The 20,537-nt window shown below is 42.8% G+C and overlaps 3 protein-coding genes across 4 annotated transcripts; all 3 read left to right on the plus strand.

Annotated features, from left to right (window-relative positions):
• Positions 1–3,004: 3,004 nt before the first annotated feature.
• On the plus strand, positions 3,005–7,454 carry LOC105891391 (angiopoietin-related protein 3-like). Its single transcript, XM_012817566.3, has 7 exons — positions 3,005–3,570; positions 3,832–3,942; positions 4,221–4,332; positions 4,855–4,968; positions 5,311–5,406; positions 5,945–6,217; positions 6,952–7,454. Exons 1-7 carry the CDS (start codon positions 3,094–3,096, stop codon positions 7,161–7,163), a joined length of 1,395 nt encoding a protein of 464 aa, XP_012673020.2. The 5' UTR covers positions 3,005–3,093; the 3' UTR covers positions 7,164–7,454.
• Positions 7,455–7,602: 148 nt separating this feature from the next.
• LOC105891376 (phosphoglucomutase-1-like) lies at positions 7,603–16,474 on the plus strand. Its single transcript, XM_012817547.3, has 11 exons — positions 7,603–9,461; positions 11,212–11,374; positions 12,521–12,667; positions 12,776–12,901; positions 13,950–14,140; positions 14,365–14,519; positions 14,755–14,870; positions 15,005–15,140; positions 15,464–15,647; positions 15,877–16,011; positions 16,137–16,474. The coding sequence occupies exons 1-11, from the start codon at positions 9,204–9,206 to the stop codon at positions 16,224–16,226; spliced, it is 1,701 nt and encodes a 566-aa protein (XP_012673001.2). The 5' UTR covers positions 7,603–9,203; the 3' UTR covers positions 16,227–16,474.
• An 815-nt stretch (positions 16,475–17,289) lies between these two features.
• On the plus strand, positions 17,290–20,127 carry LOC105891302 (ubiquitin-conjugating enzyme E2 U-like). Of its 2 annotated transcripts, XR_006151653.1 has the most exons (6): positions 17,290–17,631; positions 17,914–18,055; positions 18,145–18,184; positions 18,288–18,376; positions 18,925–19,433; positions 19,740–20,127. XR_006151653.1 is itself a non-coding variant. In XM_012817465.2 (5 exons), the coding sequence occupies exons 1-5, from the start codon at positions 17,524–17,526 to the stop codon at positions 19,029–19,031; spliced, it is 486 nt and encodes a 161-aa protein (XP_012672919.1). In that variant the 5' UTR covers positions 17,290–17,523; the 3' UTR covers positions 19,032–19,703. The 2 variants fall into 2 exon arrangements, 1 of the variants encoding a protein (XP_012672919.1); XM_012817465.2 differs by lacking the exon at positions 19,740–20,127 and having other exon boundaries at positions 18,925–19,703.
• The last annotated feature ends 410 nt before the right edge of the window (positions 20,128–20,537 follow it).

The following is a 20,537-nucleotide window of genomic DNA, read 5'->3' on the forward strand; positions in this document are numbered from 1 at the left end:
GATATGCCTGACAACTTTGATAGCTGTAGGCCTACATATAGTCTGTAAGAAAGGTCCTACCGGTCAGACTGTGCAGTTGGTGAGTTTACAGTACAAGCATCCTTTTTGTCTCGTTTGATTATGGATATCGAACTTTCTCGCATTTATTCAGAGAGTGGCCGTTGTGATGCTATAGGGCTACAAGTTAGCACTGAAAGGTCATTTAACTTCCGACAGCATGGACGTTATCTGGTCGGTTTACTAGCTAGCTAAGCTGTACCTTGTTAGCTATCTACTGTGGCATTTTGTTATGATTTTGATATATTTGCAATATATAATGGGCCTTTGGAAGATGTCAGACATGTTGGATCTCCAGAAATTAGCCTAGTGCAATCACCCATCACATCGCTGTCCCATAGGCTTGTATTGTTTATATACATTTATTTACCGATTGCACTGCAAACAAACAGTTAAACCATGCAACGCTACAGACAAGTCAGTTGAGAGCTGGCACACCCTTTTAAAAACATCTGTCTGGCTAGAGCTTTGGATGATCATAAATTAAATCAGGTGTCAACCATATTAGAGCCAACAGATACTCAATTCGGTTAGTTATTCTAACTCTAATACGTAGTAAGCCTCATGTATTGACAGAGTATGTCAGCACTGACTGGACACATTTGATCAAATCAGTATCAGTGCAGGCGATACCCTTTCCTGTGGCATCCCTCACAGTGTACCCCACTGATACTGATTTGATCAAATGTTTGATATATATATATAGATATATGTCTATATATCTATATATGTCTACGGTGCACCCCTCACACTGTCCCCTCTCCCTGGGCCTGAGATCAGAGCCAAGGTCAGTGTTTGCTGTGGCCGTACTAGACCCCACTAGTTAACATTTAACAACTGGCTCTCAGTGCTTAACAGGGTGAAGAGGTCCCAGTGACCTTGAGTTGGTATTTGGTATTTACACTGTTAGAAATCAGTATGATCTCGGCACTATTTTAGTGTAGTGCATTACTGTAAATCACAAATGCATTATGGGAGGTTGTAGGTGACATAAAATAAATTAAACGGTATCTTACTGTATAAGTGATGTTCTGCATAGTACTGTGTATCCCACAATTGCATTGTGGAAAAATACAACCTTGTACTGTGAAAAGCTTGCTCTAGGGGGTTCAGACCTCTATAAAGTGCTTTAGGCATTTTAATGGCACTACACAGTGCATTCAGAGAGAATTCAGACCCCTTCACCTTTTTCACATGTTGTTATATTGCAGCCTCATGCTAAAATCATTTCAATTATTTTCCCCTCATCAATCTACATTCAATACCCGATAATGACATTTTGAATAATGATGATAGAATAGTACATTTGCTCTGTAGTACAGTTGGTGTGTTTGTTTTTTATATATTAGAATGAGTCATTTGATACTATAAACACTATGAAATCTAGCTGCTTTCCAATAGAACAAGGAACATGAAACAAGGCACAAAGGATGATGTCTTGTGTCATAACAAGAATGAAAGGGCATTGCTAATCTCACAAAAAAAAATACTCTTGATTGCTTCAGGCTTGACCTGAACGAGTTGTTTTCACCAGCAGCAGGGCTGACAAAAAAAATCGTAGAATTGTAAGTGAATAATTGCCCAAACGTTTGGAAGCTTCTAGATAGATACAAAGATCCCCTTTTCAATGAAAACAACCATCAAACAGGATGCTGATGTGCCCAATTTGCCGGAACTTGCCACGTTCCTGAAACGCAAATAAAACCTTCATCAAAACAGAGACAATTATTGATTCTCCCTGTCGTGTCATCTCATCTAAACATGATCACTTCACCTCTGATGCAATGATGCATTTCCTCCGTGTACCTATTAAGATAAAGATCCAAAGGATGATCATGATAAAGCGCGAGTGGATTTCGGAACAGTTCCATACGACACACCAGATGAATGTAACCGTTTATGGTGAGATCTGTTTGATTAGTGTGCCATGCCCTTAAGATAGTAACAAATGTATTCAACTAACCAGGGTTTGTTGTGTATTGTGTTAAGTCAAGAGAAATGGTTAAAAGAGTTGATAACAACTGAATGATTAAAAAACTCCCATAATATCACCATAAAACACCAGGTCACATAGTCTTACATTTATCTTGAATTTAATTTTTGTACAGTGGGTCATAATTTGAAAACAGATTATTTTTATTTTTACTCTAACAGTTTATTGATAGTAATCAATAACCTTTAATGATTAACCCCAGAAACAAAGTGGGTAAATTCAAGGGTTAATTAACCTGGGTAACCAGATTGGAGATATTCAAGAAGTAAGGATTTTGTTTCATGGTGTGTGAACCACAGTTATACTCTGTAACAGGCTTTCAAAACGATGTTTTTGTCTAGGTGGTTTGTAGACCCCATCAAAAAGTGATGACGTATCAGTAAGGATAGTGCACCTCGCATCTTGTAAGACATGAAAATATATTGCATAATCTTTGACCTTTTGGGGTGCACTCAGGAACATAAACATGGCCCATTTAAACAGATTGCACTCTCTCTACACGACAGACAAGAGGCTTGACTCTGAGTAACCCGGACCTTCACCTTAACATAACCAATCAGACTACAGATGCCTCTGCTGATTTCCATGACAACTGATGTGTAATTATATACCTGCCATGTAAATATGCCTCAACATGTCTGACTGACACAGTGCCACTAATGTTATTTGCCATGTTACTTGCAAGTTTGGTGTTCAGTGTGTAAAATACCCCAAGGTAATATGGAGTTAAGAGCAGAGGAGTCATTGGACATCTCTATTGCAGCAGCTGTTCACAACAGGCTGCATTACATCTGAGGAGATAAGGGTCAGGGGGTAGGTTGGTATTGGTTCATTCTGGACATGTTGTTTGCATATTGGAAACCAAGCAGGGAATGTATGGGCTACTAAAGTTCAAACTGAGCGTTGCTTAATAATCAACCCCCCTTCTGGACGCAGGTATATAAGCTGACCTGCCACTGACTTGGGCCGTCTTTATTCCAGAGGAGATCGAGGAGACACGGGCTGGCCGACGCCACAGAGAAAGGACTTCAGAAACAACAGGAATGATGAAGCTGCTGGTCCTGCTGGTGCTCGTGGCCGTCGCTCAGGGTTTCCCTGCCTCCAGTGGCAAGGAAGCAGAGACCCGGTCCGTCTTCGCCCCTCTGGATGACGTCCGTCTCCTGGCCAACGGGCTCCTCCAGCTCGGCCACAGTCTGAAGGACTTTGTGACCAAGACCAAGGGCCAGATTAACGACATCTTCCAGAAGCTCAACGTCTTCGACCGCTCGTTCTACCAGCTCGCCACCCTGGCCAGCGAGATCAAAGAGGAGGAAGAGGAGCTGAAGAAAACCACCGTCGTCCTCAAGGCCAACAACGACGAGATCAAGACTCTGTCCCAGCAGATCAACTCCAAGGTGGAGGACATCATACGGGAGCGGAGCCATCTGCAGAGCCAGGTTGGCGACTTGGAGGAAAAAATGAGTGGCTTGTCCCAGGGCCTGCTCTCCTCCGACCAGCTCTCGGAGATCAATGCTCTCAAGGTGAGACTTCCCAAACGGCGCTGTGGGTTTGGCAGCCTGTCAGCCTGAATTTACTTAAATAGCAAACTGATAACGTGCAAAAGGGTGTGTGGGGGGGGGGGGGGGGGGATGGTAACTTTTCTTTTTCCGAAGGAAGATAACTGCAAGCGTAGCACTTCTGGGCCTCACCTCTTAGAATAGAAACGAATACGGTGAAGTGAATGTTCTAGAGGTAAGAAGTCAGTTCTGGAAGTCAATGAGCTGTGATGTGTCCCCTTGCAGGACGTGATTCACACCCAGGAGAAAAGCATCACAGACCTCCTGAAAGCTGTGAGGGAACAAAGCGAACAGCTCAACTTCCAAAGAACCCAGATCAAGAGCCTGGAAAAGAAGGTAAAGTCTTTTTTTCTAACGTCGTCATTATTAAACAATGCAGCCACACAAGATTACGAGGAAATGGTCTTGATATCTCACTTGAATGATTAGATCTAAAGTAGACATAGGCCTTTTGATGCTGTCCTGAGCGTTAAAATGATCATGATCACCAGTTTTTTTTTTTTCCCCACAATGTTCAAAGTTCAAAGTTAAATGTGTTTATGTTGCTTCATGCTGTGTCACATAATATCAGATATCACAAGGAATAACAGTCGTGGTCCTTACCTCCCCACTAGATCACTGACAGCACCCTTCAGGAGACTTTTAGAAGGGTCTGGAACATGGAGACTCACAGCGTGTCAGGGTACTTGGCGGACAACTCCACCAACGACGTCTCTGTCTTGGATGGTATGTGTGATTGTGTTGTTTATGGTTTTTGACATATGCAGGCACTCAGGTTTTTATTGTTTGGAGCTGTCAGTACATGGAGATGCTTGAATCCAGCAAAGTATTACTAGCATACAGTACCAGTCAAAAGTTTGGACACACCTTCTAATTTTTTGAGAAGTGTTTTCTTTACTTTTATTATTTTCTACATGGTAGATAACACTTTTTTTTGTTTAGTACATAATTCCATATGAGTTCTTTCATGGTTTAAATGTCTTCAGTATTAATCTACAATGTAGAAAATAATAAAAGTAAAGAAAACACTTCTCAACAAAATGAAAGGTGTGTCCAAACTTTTGACTGGTACTGTACGTTATGATTATATTTATTAGATGTTATAACACGCAGTACTACATTGTGCTTCTTGAGGACAAAACCCATGTCTTTGTCAGTGTCACCGGCATACTCCACCGTCTGATATGCAGAGGCCAGTTTCAGTGGAAAAAACAAGCTCTGACTGTTTTTTGTTGGGTCGTGTTACAGATCTCCCAGCTCACTGCAGTGATGTGTATGCAAGAGGTCAGAGAAACAGTGGCCTGTACCCCATCCAGCCCAACCAGTCCCAGCCCTTCCTGGTGTACTGTGAAATGACAGCTGGTAAGACACAAAGAGATGGCTTCTTTGTTATGAAATTATTGCGATGTTAAGATGCTATATGTTGTAAGATTCGATGCTCATAATACAATACAGAGGGAAACGTTTCAGGTGTTTTTAGCTGGCAACACCATCATCAAAAGCCTACGAAATCAAATGAGAACTATGTAGTCTTAGTCATGAATTTTGGGTATGATGTTTCCTAATTATTCTGCCCATTATTTTGTTTCCAAATATTGTCAGCCATTTATGAATTTATTTTTTTTTCATGTCAAACATCACACTTTGTATGTTTTACTTCAGCTGAATGGTTAATGGTAATTGGGTGCTCATTTTCCCCTGCAGATGGTGCTGCCACAGTCATTCAGCGGAGACAGGACGGCTCTGTGGACTTTGACCAAACCTGGAGAAATTATGAAGAGGGGTTTGGCAACTTCAAAGGTGAGTTGACTGTGCACATAGTGGTTGTGTGTCTTGTAAATTGATCAAAGCTAGGAACATTTCGCTGCACACTCCCCCGACGTGATGACACGGCATGCTCGAAGCTCAATGGCTGGCTTCCAAGATCAACACTGCTGCAGTGTAGCCTGTTGTGACGGCAAACTGTCACTCACAGCCTCTTGAAAATGCTTCCTGTTCAAATACCTAGCGGATGTGTTTGCTGTGAGACAGCATTCCATCCTCCCTGGCAGGCCTCTCTTAACCTTTAACCTTACTTCTGTGATAGTGCTAACCTGAAGTGCTGCCATGAACACATGAACAGCATCTTGTGTCTGAAAAGAATACAGGACGACACGTGACATGTAAACACAATTGTAATTTAATGTAGATATGAGTACCGTATCGTCATGTCTATATGTAACGTCATTAGGCCCAATCAGTGTAAATGACAGAGCAGTTTTAGGTGAACTCATAAAAAAAATGGATATGTGTGAGAAATTATTTAAAGAGCCAACCAGTGTGCTGGTGTCTCTCGCAGGAGAGTTCTGGCTCGGCTTGGAGAAGATCCACGCCATAACTCGGCAGAACGACTCGGTACTGCGGATCCAGGCAGAGGACTCGAAGCAGGGGAGGCATGTGGTGGAGTACCACTTGATGATGGAAGATGCCAGCTCTGACTACACGATCCACCTCAGGCTGACAGACAGTGACCTGCCTCATATGGTGGGAAACAGCAGTGCCATCAGGTTCTCCACCAAGGACCGCATGAACGATGAACACCAGGACTCCAGCTGCGCCAACGACTATACAGGTAGGAGGGGCGAGACCAGTTTTAAACAAAAACAGAATCGGAAGAATATTTTTTAAAGCGTACAGGTGATGTATGGATGTTCCAGGGTGATGTGATGATATCTCGGTATGAGAAGACGGAGTTTTTCATTTTGAAATGCTTGAAGAGAAATCATTAGATACCTTGACATTGTAATTCTTTATGTCTGTACCATTAAATTAAATTTGTAGAAATAATTACTTCTATTGAGTAGCCTAGTCACTGAGAGTTGCTCATTAATCTTCAAACAGTGTTTTGTCTGGGCACTTAGTCCTGAGTAAGTACTGAGATCAAGTACTGAGACTGATATAGTTTGGCTTACTAATCAATATCTTATTTTAGATATATATTATGATTACTAAGGTTCTAAAGTATGATGTGTACACACCCCTCTGGACAGCATAAGTGCATGATGAACTTGTGACATAAGTGTAACTGACTCTACTACAGCCATGTTATTGTGATGTCTAGGGTCATTCATGTAGTCTGAGGCTTGGCTGCATGGATTTTTGCATGCAAACTATTTGGATTGCGAAATACTCTGATAATAGCTGTGAAGCTGTCAGAATCCAATGCAGCTACACACGATACAGTCTTCTAGTAGTCAGCAAAACTGACTAAACAGGCAGCGATCTCTGGAGGCTGTGGTCGGAGTGTTGGGGAGGCTGCGACTCTGACTGCGTGAGTGTCTTATCTCTCCCTGCGTTCCTCCCCAGGGGGCTGGTGGTTCAGCGCTTGCGGCGACATCAATCTTAACGGGAGGTACACCCACGGGAAGCCGCCGCGCGGCCGCACCGATCGCACCGATCGCAGGAAAGGAACGCACCCGAAGACCCACGGCGGGAGCTCCTTCCTACTCAAGTCCTCCCAGATCACAATACTGCACGGCTCAAACGCACACACCCCTACGCAGGGAACGCCTAAATAAAAAGGTCCTCTTCTCATTCACTCTGTATACATAAACATCGACACTGACTGCCCTGACGGTAATTTGTAGCAACAATAATTTGACATTTATAATATTTTCTGATAAGGCTCAGATTGGAACACGGTTACTGTTGCTGTTACTGAATGTTGTTGCGTACAGCTGCTAGTGTTAAGCTTTATTAACATAGTTCTCATAAGACACACAGTGGAAATCAACTTGATTTCTGTTTGGTTTGTATGGTGCTAACAGGTTGAAACCTTACATAAAGATTATTTTGATTTTCAGTAGCGATTTAATGTGTTAGGTTTGCTCATTTAAGAGTTCCACTTTTACACTTCACTGCCTTTGACTGTAGTCAGTAGTCTGAAGTGCAAGGCAAGGGGCTGAGAACTGTGGACCCTCGACCCAAACACGCTCAGCGGAGTCAGTCACAGGTTTTTACTGAGTCACATTGACTTTAAGAATTCACATCCATACTGTATATATTTTGTAGCGTGTGGTGCCATTTGTATTGAGCTTGGAAATAAAACGTCTTTTTTAAAAAAAGTTAGATATGTATGTGTCACATCCACCCACACACACACACACACACACACTGAAATGATACGTGACAGTAGGCTTAGTTTTTGCAATTAGAAGCCGTCATCACGTGGCTGAACCAAACCAGTGGCCCCATGGCTCAACCTGGTGTTGCAAAGCCTTTTGTTCAGCTGCTCCCATGCATGAACCCAAGGCCAGTGAACTCGGCTAGCAAGGCGTTCAAGGCTCTGGAGCATCTGCCAACAGCAGCGGAGACAGATTACATCATGGCTGGAACAGCGTGGCGGCCATTATTTGCTGAGATTGCCTTGTCTGGTTGGACGCCAATGAATTTACGTCAAGGGATTGATTTTTTCTCTCCCCTGTTACCTTTTTTTATTTTGTATTTTTATACATTCCTGAATTTGGTTTATATTTCTAGTTAGTGTTTTTCACCCCATACTTCCCTTAGGTCACACTGTTGGCTATCAAAGCATTAACAATGTTTTGCATTGCAATGCATTTATATTTTACTATACAACTTATTTCAAATTAGTATACAGTATATGTCAACAAAGACCAGGGACTAAATTTAAAGTCAGAGTTGGTGTACATGGCTCTTAAATTAAGCAGTGTCGCCCTCTGCTGATGATTCTTCTCACTGTCGTCTGACAACCTGTGGTTGGGTTTTCACATCACATTTTGGTGATGTGGTCATGGCGATTACCCTTCAGACCCCAGTCTGAAGCCGGGTGAGAAGGCTGTTGTCATGGCTATTACCCTTCAGACCCAGGTCTGAGACTGGGTGAGGAGGCTGTCGGGGGGTAGCCATGCAGTGTGTGATGCAGAACTTCACCTGGACCAGCAGTGGGCCACAGAACTGCACTCTCAAAGTAGGTGACGGGGAAAGTTTTCCAAGGAGCTAAACATGACATTCTACCCTAGCAGACACACGAAAACAATTTAGTGGCTCACAGTAAATTACTGTCATCCACAACCCTTGACTTAATACTTAAAGGTTTCGTTGATTTCATTAAAATAGCCCAAGGCCATGTTTCTTACAATAAATGACTTCACAAATCCAAAAAAATGCCACGTGAGATTATTAAAATAACATCAGGCCATGCCACAGAATGAGAGAGAGGGGAAAAACATGTGACCGATTTAGCCCGGGGATGACTCAGCGTGTCATTAGTGTGCAAACAGAGTGCTCCTCTCGGACCTCAGGACCCCTCCAGGCTGCACTGGCCACCCTGGGCCCCCAGGGGGACGGCCGTCTCTGACAGTGATGCCCCGTCACATGTGCGCCGAGACGTCTTCTGTTACCAATCCGCCTTTCCGCAGTTTTATTTTTGGCCCCTCAACTGCCCCGCTGCCAGCGTCCAGAATGCCTGGGGCAGCCGCAAGGCTTTCCCTTCCTCTCCCCTCCCAGTTCCTTCTCCCCCTAAAGGGGGGTGCGCAACAACTGCCTTCGCTTTGTTCTCTCTACCCCCCCTCTTTCCTCCCCGGCCCGCCAAAACGATGGACGATAGCCTTCTGCAGGTTGTGTCTGTGCCCACAGCCCCGTACCCAGACCAGAAGCCTGGGACCAGTGGCTTAAGGAAGAAGGTCTATGTCTTCCAGTCCAACAGGTACTATCTCCAGAACTTCATTCAGAGTGTCCTCTTCTCTATAGACCTGCGTGACCGCCAAGGATCCACCATAATCGTTGGCGGAGATGGACGCTACTTTAATCGGATGGCCATTGAGGTCATTGTGCAAATGGCTGCAGCAAACGGGGTCAGTTTTACCACTAGTAGATCACTTGCAGTTACATGTGCAAGCAGAATATGTGCGCTTGATTCATTGTTTCTTCCATATGTGTCAATGTCATAAATCAACATTGTTGTCGTTGCAAACTGATGCCCAGCCTGATCCATTAACCTCTAATCAGCATCGTTTTAGAACTAGAGCTGTTGTTATTGTTATTGTTATCCCAAAAGACCCAGTGTCACATATAGAGTGTGTGATTTCCAGAGGCATGGTGGTACATAGAACTCTAGCAGTCTAAACCAAATGCAAGTAGTCTGAAGTATGAGGATTTCTGCTGAGCTTTCATACATGATGATACCTTGCAAGTTTCTGGAAAACTAAAGCTTTTAATGCCATGGAACATTACCCATATGAATGGCACATGAACATCTAGGGTTATTTCCTCCTGAAATAGACCTTGGGTCTGGCACCACGGTGCTGTTTGCACACTGCCTGTACGGGATGAAGCCAACACACTTGGCCTGTGATCAGGAAGGGATATTTATAGGGGATTGAAAGTGAGTTATGTGTGACGATACGTGTGCTTCTAATTTTGGTCAATTAAAACCTGAGCACACAGGTGCATGAGAAATGCCCAGGCTCATTGCCGCTGATGGACTACTGATAGGTCTTGAGACTGGCCCATATTGTATGATATAATAAACATGCCCAGGCTCAATGCCACTGATGGATGACTGACAGGTCTTGAGACATAAACATGCGCTGGCAAACTAGATTGCATGATGGCATGCATGATTGCAGCATTTCTTTTTACTGTGAGAAACATCAGAACACTACTCTCTTATTCCTCACTTTTTTAAACATCAGACCCAACGAGAGAGGGTCCTGGGATATTTTGGCACTCTAGGTTTTAAGTAGGTATAAATGAATCAAAAACAGGCAATTTTCCAAATCTGAGCTTAACAAAGACATGCTTTGACTTCAGACCTGTGATGACCACAGGTGAGACCCAAATGCAGTGACCTTAAAGAGTTGACTTCAACGAGAATCAGATGGTAATCCAGACAGGGTAGCCCAAAGAACACAGAATCCAGGTCAAACACACAGGCAGACTTCACCAGTAAAACACGAATCCAAGATCAAGGGCAGAAGCAAGGCACGCTCAAACATCAAAGAATCCCACATGATGACATTGACGAAAGGTTCAGCAGAGTTCACACAGAAGCATGAACACTACTTCACATCGAGGCAAGGCACACAGAGTCTTTGAAAACCCTTCGGCTAACTGACCAACAGTGTACAGAGGGTGTGGGAGGCTGTGGGGAGGAGAGGAGGAGAGGAGGAGAGGAGATGGTGTGGGGAGGAGGGGAGGAGAGGAGGAGAGGAGAGGGTGTGGGGAGGAGAGGAGAGACGGTAGGCAGAAAGATTAAGAGAATATATGACATAAAAAGGAGGGGAGGATGGAGAGAGAGAGAGAGAGAGAGAGAGAGAGAGAAAGAGAGAGAGAGGTGATACTGGACAGGACAGGAGTGGGCATGGCTGACGTGGTTGCAAACACTGATTGGGTAGATAGCCTCTTGTGGGGATGACAGGATAAACTTGGCATTCATATTGTTTTGATTTAGAACAGAATTTCTTATTTGAATGGAATTGGGTGTAATCCTGTGTGCAGTGTCCTGCGCCATAGTATAACCATCATTGGGAGGGCACTGTCCTATCTAATCCAGACACAGTGTGTCAAACTCCAAACCTGTCTACTGCCTGCTGCCTTCATCAGGTAGGTCGTCTGGTGATTGGTCAGAATGGGATCATGTCCACGCCGGCCGTGTCCTGCATGATCAGAAAGATGAAAGCCATCGGAGGGATCCTCCTCACAGCTAGCCACAACCCTGGGGGACCCAATGGGGATTTTGGCATCAAGTTCAACATCTCCAATGGTGGTAAGAAATAAGTACGAAGCCTGCAAGGAATGTTAGTGGGGACAGAAAGATGGACACTTACACTTAAAGTGTTTTTTATATTAATACATAGTGAGATACATTTCAGTCATATTCCAACACATCCTAGTGGTTAACAGCACATCATAAGGAATACAGAGCGTAGTTAATTGTAATAATGTAGCATCAATTCATTTAGAAACAATTAGGTAATTGTAGTAATTTGTCATTTGCACTTCTACATTGTTCAACAATGCCATTGTTAATGACACGTATAAGATAATCAACCTACTAGCAAGCAAAGGACATATTCGTTCCTATGACATTGAAACCTTTGATATTAGTGGTATCTTTTAAAAGATGAAATGTGTCTACAGGGTTATATTTATCAAATAGAATAATGACCTACCAAGTATTCAGCCAGATCCAATAAATGTTTTCTGATGGAAAGATGGCAAGAGATTTTTTTACTTTGTCATTTAGGTTTGTACAAAACTGTTCTTTCATCAAAGCTAGTGTTGACAAACCTATGCCTGCATTTCACTGTGCCAAAAGCCCATTGTTGCACAGCAAGCTATAGACTGGTGCATAGCAATGGAAATGATGACTGTTTTTCAGTAAGCATCCCACATTCTCTTCAGAATCAGAATCAGAATCAGAATCAGTATCCCACCTTCTCTTCAGACTCAGAATCAGAATCAGAATCAGCATCACGTATTCTCTTCAGAATCAGTATCACATATTCTCTTCAGAATCAGAATGAGCTGTGACTGCATTAACAAGCACATAGAAGCGCCTTCAGTCGATGATGTGTTCCCAAATGATATGTGCCCATTCCATTTACACGTTCTTGAAGATCTTCACACTTATTTCATATTTCAGGACCATATTTTTAATATTTCATAAACAGTCAAGTTGTAATGCTGGATCTGTAAGATATTTGCTATTAATAAGTACGTCGTATCATTGTTGTTTTTATTATTACTATTATTTTTGTTGTTATTATTATTTTAGGATGCCTACTTAACCTTTAATTTCTGGTGACATAGAGAAAGTTGAAACTGAATTCTGTGATGCACTATATCCAGGCTCTAGCCCTCATGACCCTGCCTATTCTTTGCTTAATCCAAATCACACAACCCGAAATAGGCCCCGCACCAGAAGCCATCACAAACAAAATCTTCCAGCTCAGCAGGACTATTGAGGAATACGCCATATGCCCTGACCTCAGGGTGGACCTGGCTACTCTTGGAAAACAAACATTTGACCTGGAGAACAAGTTCAAACCCTTCACGGGTCAGTAGTACTTCTGTTACGTTGATCACAGACTATAAGGTGAGTCCCTTGATGTTTGAAAGTACATTTGCCATCTGAAAGCATGCTGTTCACTCTTGCTCTCTGCAGTGGAAATTGTGGATCCGGTGGAAGCCTATGCAAACATGCTGAGAAATATATTTGACTTTGCTGCACTGAAGGAAATGCTTTCAGGCCATAACTACATCAAGATCCGCCTAGACGCTATGCATGGAGGTAATGTAGGTGCTTTATTGTGGTGTGTTATACATATAGCTACTAATCTAACATAAAGATGCTGAAAAACAGGATTTGACCAGTGGTCGAGAATCTTTTACATTTAGATGTATTTAGGAGCATATTTTGATGTTACAGCTCACTCACACAGAATAGTCTATGGATATATAAGCATGCACGGGTCATTAAACACAAATACCTTTTTTTATCATAAACGAGAGGAACATGTATAAGAATAGGATGTTAAAATGTTGACGATTGAGGATTCTTGTCTTCTGGGCTTTCTGGCATTCATATCTCTTAGTCATTCTGTTAAAGTAATTGCAGTAGTTATTGCAGAGGTTTCAGTAATTCTACTGCTGAGAGAAGAATGACTTTGTGCTATTAATACTTAAGACTTTCCAACCAGCCTCAACACTAAACTTGATAGTATGGTAATTGTTATTCACACATTTGACGGAATAACATTTGGGTGCAACAGCTGCTAATTCCAAATCCACATGGCTGGAGAGCAAATGAGACTTGAGCCTTCTTTGGGATTGTGAGTCTCCAGGCTCACGCATGTCTCCGGGCCACCAGGGGAGTCCGGTGAGATAACACTGAAACCAGACACAGATTCCTCTGTCGCCCGTGCCTTCTCACCCACTCACACGGTTCCCAGAGCCTCGCCCTGTTGGCATTGCAGACACTCCTGACATGGCTGAAACTTTAAACAGGCTTGAAGGCCAACACCTTCATCCGCTACTCCTGTTTCATTCGGTACATCGGGCAGAAACGCATGAAACACAGACCCATAGACCCACAGACCCACAGACCCACAGACCCACAGACACACAGACCCACAGACCCAAAGACCCACATACCCATCACTCCTTTAACTGTGTAAAATGACTCCAGTATTGGACCTTTAGGAAACGTGACCAATGGTTCCTCACCCACATTTCACACCACTTTATCAGTGTTTACACCAAGTAGTCCACATCTTCTACGATACACAATATTAATTTGACTGTATTGCTACCATTTTGGCACTTGTTTACTTTCACAGTAATGGGACCCTATCTGAAGAGGATAATGTGTGAGGAACTTGGCTGCCCTGTAAATTCAGTCATCAACTGTGTCCCTCTGGAGGACTTTGGGGGAAAGCATCCGGATCCAAACCTCACCTATGCTGCAGAGCTGGTCGAGGCCATGAGGAGTGGCCAGTTCGATTTTGGGGCAGCCTTTGATGGTGATGGCGTATGTGTCAGAACTCTTCAAACCCCTGTTGTGGCACTAAGTATAGCTCTGTGAATCAGCTCAGCGCACACAGAAAATAAGCTTGAGAGATTCCAATGTCCCATTGAGACATCAGATCAGTCTGTTGTGGGTCAGGTTCAGTTTAAGAAAGCGCCTCTTGACCCATCTCTCATCACTCTCTCTGACCCTTACCTAACCCCTAACTTGATTCCATTTCTCTCCAGGACCGTAACATGATCTTGGGGAAGCATGGCTTCTTCGTCAACCCATCAGACTCTGTCGCTGTCATTGCTGCAAATATTTTCTGCATACCTTACTTCCAGCGCACGGGGGTGAGAGGGCTTGCAAGAAGCATGCCAACTAGTGGCGCCCTTGACAAGTAAGGGTTTCCACAAGACCTAACAGATGCTTGAGTTGTCATTTTTTTAAAGGATGATCTGCTGGTCAACTCTGTTTTTCTCACTATTGTATAATTCTAGAAACATTAGTTTTACTTTTGTTGTCTGAAACAAAGTTGTTTGTAACCATTTTCTGGAAATGTTACGGTCATAATACACCTGCATGCACTGCACTGCAAAATGCCAGATTTTCGCATTTGTCTGTTCTTCTGCCAGTGTGGCCAAGGCCCGCAAGATCCAGCTGTATGAGACGCCGACGGGCTGGAAGTTTTTTGGGAATCTGATGGATGACGGCAAACTTTCCCTGTGTGGCGAGGAGAGTTTCGGCACAGGTAGCTTATGAGTGAGTGAAAAAAACAGGGACTGAAACACACACCAACGTGAGTGAACAGAGAATGTTACAAGATAAACTGCCGATAATCTCACTAAGGCTGTCTGTCTTCTTGCCCTACGTCCGTCCATCCAGGCTCTGATCACATCCGTGAAAAAGATGGGCTGTGGGCTGTTTTGGCATGGCTCTCCGTCCTGGCCACTCGGCAACAGAGTGTGGAAGAGGTCATGACGGAGCACTGGCAGACCTATGGCAGGAACTTCTTCACAAGGCAAGAGCACTTCTCAGGCAGCAGCAGAGTCGGGAACAACTCTGTTCCACGGACATTCACCATTTGGGTAGAGCCTACTTCTAAAGTGGCGGGACAAGTGTTACAGCTAACATTTCATAATGAGCACTCTCACAAAAGAAACGTAACTAATCTGGATATATCCTAAAAACCAACAGAACGCTGATGCCAAGGGGTCAGACCGTCATAGTCCCTGAGCAGTGATTAAACCTCGCCATGGATGAAAGCCATGTTATCCTCCCTTGAACAGAATCTGTGACATAGCCTCTCCTCACCTTTAAAACTGAAACAGTTTTTCTCAACAGATACGACTATGAGGAAGTGGATGTCCTTGCGGCTTTTGAGATGATGGAAGACCTGGAGGCCATGATGTCTGACAAGGCATTCATTGGACAAAGTTTCTCAATGGGGGAGAAGACATACAAGGTTGAAAAGGCAGACAACTTTGAGTACAGTGACCCTGTGGATGGAAGCATATCCAGACATCAGGTGATAATTCCCAATCAATATGCTTGTGGCCTTCTAACCTGAGTGTATCACATTCACATCACTTCCACCAAAACCTTTTTTCCCCTGAGGCTCTCCATACCGTCCATTTCCATCTTGTTAAGTATTTCTCCAAATACCTAAGCCTATGAACTTGCAATCATGTATGTGCTAACCTTGCATTACCTTGCATTTAGCCACAAGGAAACTGACTTGTGCATGTCTTCCGCAGGGTTTGCGAATCATCTTTTCAGATGGTTCCCGTGTCATCTTCCGTTTGAGTGGAACAGGCAGTTCTGGGGCCACTATTCACCTCTACGTTGACAGCTATGAAAATGACACAGGAAAAATATTCCAAGACGTGCAAGTAAGTTTCAGGTCCTGTCAGTGCTTATATATTGACACTGCCTGTGACACATAATGAAATTACTATATTGAAACCCTCGTGGATATTTAGTCTGATATAAGACTTGCTATTGTTTATTGAAACAGGTGATGTTGGCCCCTCTAGTGAATCTGGCTCTCAAGATGTCCATGCTTCAAGAGAGGACGGGTCGCAGTGGCCCCACCGTAATCACATAGGCCTAACCTTTTTCATTGCAAATCAAACTCTTCAAAGAAAATCTCCATAAACACTCTCATTTCCCTACCACGTTTCCTGAAACGCATGTACAGAAAAGTTTAACTTTAATAAAACTATTTAATCCGACAAAAACCTGTCCAACTACATCAGTCTATCAGCAGAAGCGAATTTATTATGGTTGTATTAAAATGTATTTATTATAATTATTACATATGAGAAGCGCCCCCTACAACACAGACAGGCCGTCACACATACAAATGGAATTTGAATAGATTATGTGTATCTGTCTTTCAGAGCATTAGCTATAGGTGTGGGGCCTGTGGCTGCTTCTTTGGCTACCTTTCTGTGTGGGGGACGGAAGGGGATAATACCCTTGTTGCACTCTCCTTACATTTTCCGACATGACAGTGACATGACATGCCGAGTTCGCCACTATCATATGTGCTTATGCTCAATTTGCGTTTCCCCAGGCCACCACAACACCCAGAACCGGACGGGAAAGCAAAAACCTAAATGGAAAGGAGGTTCACGCGCATAACCTTCGCTCTGATTCGCAGGCACTGTTGCTTGACAACAGAAAATAAACAAAATATCAAGCTCAAAATTATGAGTTTTGGGGAAATTTAGCGTTACGTGGGTTAGCAAGATCCTTTCAAAGTGAGTTAGGGTACTTAATGTTAGCTGCGGTGCCGCAATGCACTCAATGGCTCCTCTGTTGGGTGGAAAGAAAAGCAGTGAGGCCAAATCGCTTAAAGGCAAAACATTAGTAAGTAACGAGCTCGTAAAAGATGAGACAGATATGGAACTCAGGAGTTTTGTTACACGGCAACCTAAATGATGTATCGGATACCTCTCTCTACTTAACGTTAGCTAATTGTCTGTCATTACAGGAATGTACCTCTCTAAACCATCATCTAGGGATAGAAGCAAGTCCCGTCACACCTGATCTTCTTGAATGGGTGGCAAAAATCAAAGGGATTGAAGACACGTTCTGGGAAGGCAATGTAACAGAAAGTTGTCGTAGCCCTTGTAGGCCTATACAATCCTAAAAGCTCTGACTGCCAATAATAGCCTATTGACTTGAAGGAATATCTGTTTTTTGACACTAGGGGGTGTGTTGAGTTTGTCGTTATATTTATGTGAACAGCATGACAAACGTCCACCGTATGTTGTGTTCAACACCGTTCCTTTTCACCCCAATGGTAAGACCATGAAATACTGAATGAAATTCACCCCCGTATACTTGTAATATGACTGAAAAGTGACACAAAGCTCCGCTTTCCTCCCATTTCCCCAATGTTTCAAGTGGATAAAGACACAGGGGAGGTATGCATATCTTTCCCTCACTCTCGAAATGAATGGGATCTCAATACCTCCGCAGTCAGCATCCTTCGCTTCATACAGGTAGGCTATCCTACATTATAGAGATTAACAAACAACCTCAAATTGGCCTATGTGGCAAGTGCCAGGAGTTGATAATTAAAGCAGCAGTTGCACCACGGGATGGGCAATGGAGCAGGTATGGCTACACTTCTCAGGCTCCTTTTTGAACTAGCATCATAATGATGGATCTCACGGCTCATATCATGTTCAGCTACCCTCAAGATGACTGCATTTTACCCGTGCCCTACCCTGTCAGACATACTGATTGAGCTGGTGCTGTGTTCCCTTTGGTGTTCAATGCAGCACGTACTTTCCCACCCCGATTTGGAGGACCCCGTCAATTTGGAAGCTGCTGAAATGTTTTTGAATCGGCCGAATGCCTACAGGGAGGTGGTTGAGCAATGTGTGAAAACCAGTCAAGCACTAGAAAGAGAAGATATGGGTGGTAAGATCATATGATAACATCTTTGATTTTATTGTCATCAGACTTCAGAAAGTTTTGCGTAGTCATTGTGCCTTTTCTCACATGTTTAGTAACTGAGGCTAACCCTGGGAAGCCTTTAAGGAGCGACAGGTGAGAGAATACCATAATCCAGGCCTTTGTGAGTGTGGATATTCAGTATTTTCTCTCTGATTTCCCTGTAATGGGTAATTATCTTCCCAATTGTAATGATCAGGGTTGTCAGGAGGATCTCTTTTGAGGAATATCTACAGGCTTGGACAGCAACAGCCACCACCAAAGCAGGACCTCTAATGGCAAATGAATGTATGGGAACCTTTTCCAAGATAAGAATAAGAGATGTGAAAAAAGCCTCTAGAGACTATCTAGTTTTCCTGCTCTCCTTTCCAGTAGCCTATTGCAGTACTACAACAAACAGTTTGTCACGCCTCAGTGTTGAAGTTATTGTGAACCTTACTTCAACTGAATACATTAACAAATATATCTAGTTTCTCCTGCTCTCATTTCCAGTAGCCTATTGCAGTACTACAACAAACAGTTTGTCACGCCTCAGTGTTGAAGTTATTGTTATAAGGTTATTACAGGTAATTGTACAGTTATTGTCAGTTAAGAAAGGATTTAGCAAAGATCAGATATTTATTTGTTGGACCAGTGGAAGTTAATCACCCCCACAATGCTCTGGCATAAAAAGGTTGACCTGTCTAGGAACATAAAACGCCATATTTTAAGACAGCAACCGAAATCGTGAAAGTTGAAGGAACAGTTCACACAAGAATTGTAGCAAATCTGTTGCAAATGTAAAAACAGTCAATCCCTTTTATGACAACTGTATTCATCCGTTTTAAATCTCTTAGCACTGGACAAACTGGTCAGCTCTGCACAGATGCTTGCCCACCGCTGCGGATCACCGACCCATGTAGTGGTTCCTTTTTCTGAAGCATCTCTTAAAACGCAAGTTTAACTTCTCTCTACTGCTACTGTTGAACATTTAAAAGGCTTTGATATCCACTATAATGATGCAATGAGATATTCGTGCTTTCAATGCATTTGTTTTACATTGTATTACTGTTTCTGGCCTGGATGAATGACAAAAATGTTCATCAAAAACCACATAACAGATTCATTAAACATTTAGAAATGTTTTCAAATACGAGTTGAGGATTTAACATGTTGAGCTTGGATTATACTGTACTTACTGAAACAAAGGCGTGTCCATTGCAGTCACAGAATAAATACTCTGCGTTTTTGTGCAGAATCAGAGATGGACTAGCACAAACGCACCAGAGGGAAAAAAGACAGAAAGAGGTCAAACTCGTGCGGATTCAACAAATGAGGAAGTTATACCAACGTTACAGCAAAGCAGGTACTCTCCCCACAGCAGAAACAAGAAATGGCAGCGTGTGAAGCATGCAACGGCTAGATTCTTGCTGTTCTTGTGCCTAGGGAAAAAATACTTTTCAAGATGTTTCCGTTCCGCTCTGTTCTATCTTCTCTGCCAATTTGCATGTACTGCTGATGAATATGTTATTTAGCATTTTCAGTGGTGCTATGTGCAGCAGTGGCATCACTTCAGAAATACATGGCCATGTACATTTGTTAAGACTCTTACTCTGTTGCCTTTCTAATCCTCCATGTTCAATCTGACGCCCCCGTCCATCCTCACACTAAGAGCCCCAGCAGGAGTGTCCCGCTGCACCCCAAGCAACAGCGCCGTGTCCAGGCCGGCGTGTGCACTGGGAGACTGAGGTGGACAGCCTGGTGGCATGGACACACACCCTGTCTTTGGAGGAGCTGGAAGACGATCACTAACCAAAAGCAATGATGCCTCCACGCGCATGAATGTTGTTGTAATGAAGTTCACACTTAAGGCTCTGGCTGTTTCCATTGGAGGCGTTGCGTACTGCAAGTCACCTGGATTAGACAGGCCACTCTATGACTTTGCTTAAAGCTAATAAAAAACATTAATCACATAATTCAAACAGAGAAGAGTTCAATTTATGTCTTATTACAGAATTATGATACAATTATTATTACAAAAAAAAAAACAGTGGAATGTCAGCCATAGATTTAAAAATGGCAATAGTCTAACTAAAACTAAGGGTAAGATAAGGAGACTTCGATCACTTTTCTTAGGAAAGCATGAAGTGGAGCAACTATAATTCAACTTTTCTTTTTATTTGCTCCAATTCAGACATCATGAACCTTACTTCAACTGAATACATTAACAAAAATATCTCACCTGCAAGTCTTCATTTCTGTACGATCAATTCACAAATCAGACATAAATTCATAATATATTCTGATTGTTTATTTTTATAGATTACAATGTAAAAGAGAAAGTCAAATTGTAAAGGCATATTAAAGTCTGACTATTATCAGTTTATATGCTGATAGTAAACATGGTCTTTAAAAACTACAGAGTTATTTTATCAATATTTTTTATGAAATAAAAGCAAAAGTAAAGTAT

The sequence above is a fragment of the Clupea harengus genome, chromosome 25 (assembly GCF_900700415.2).
Source record: "Clupea harengus chromosome 25, Ch_v2.0.2, whole genome shotgun sequence".
Classification (NCBI taxonomy): Eukaryota; Metazoa; Chordata; class Actinopteri; order Clupeiformes; family Clupeidae; genus Clupea; species Clupea harengus.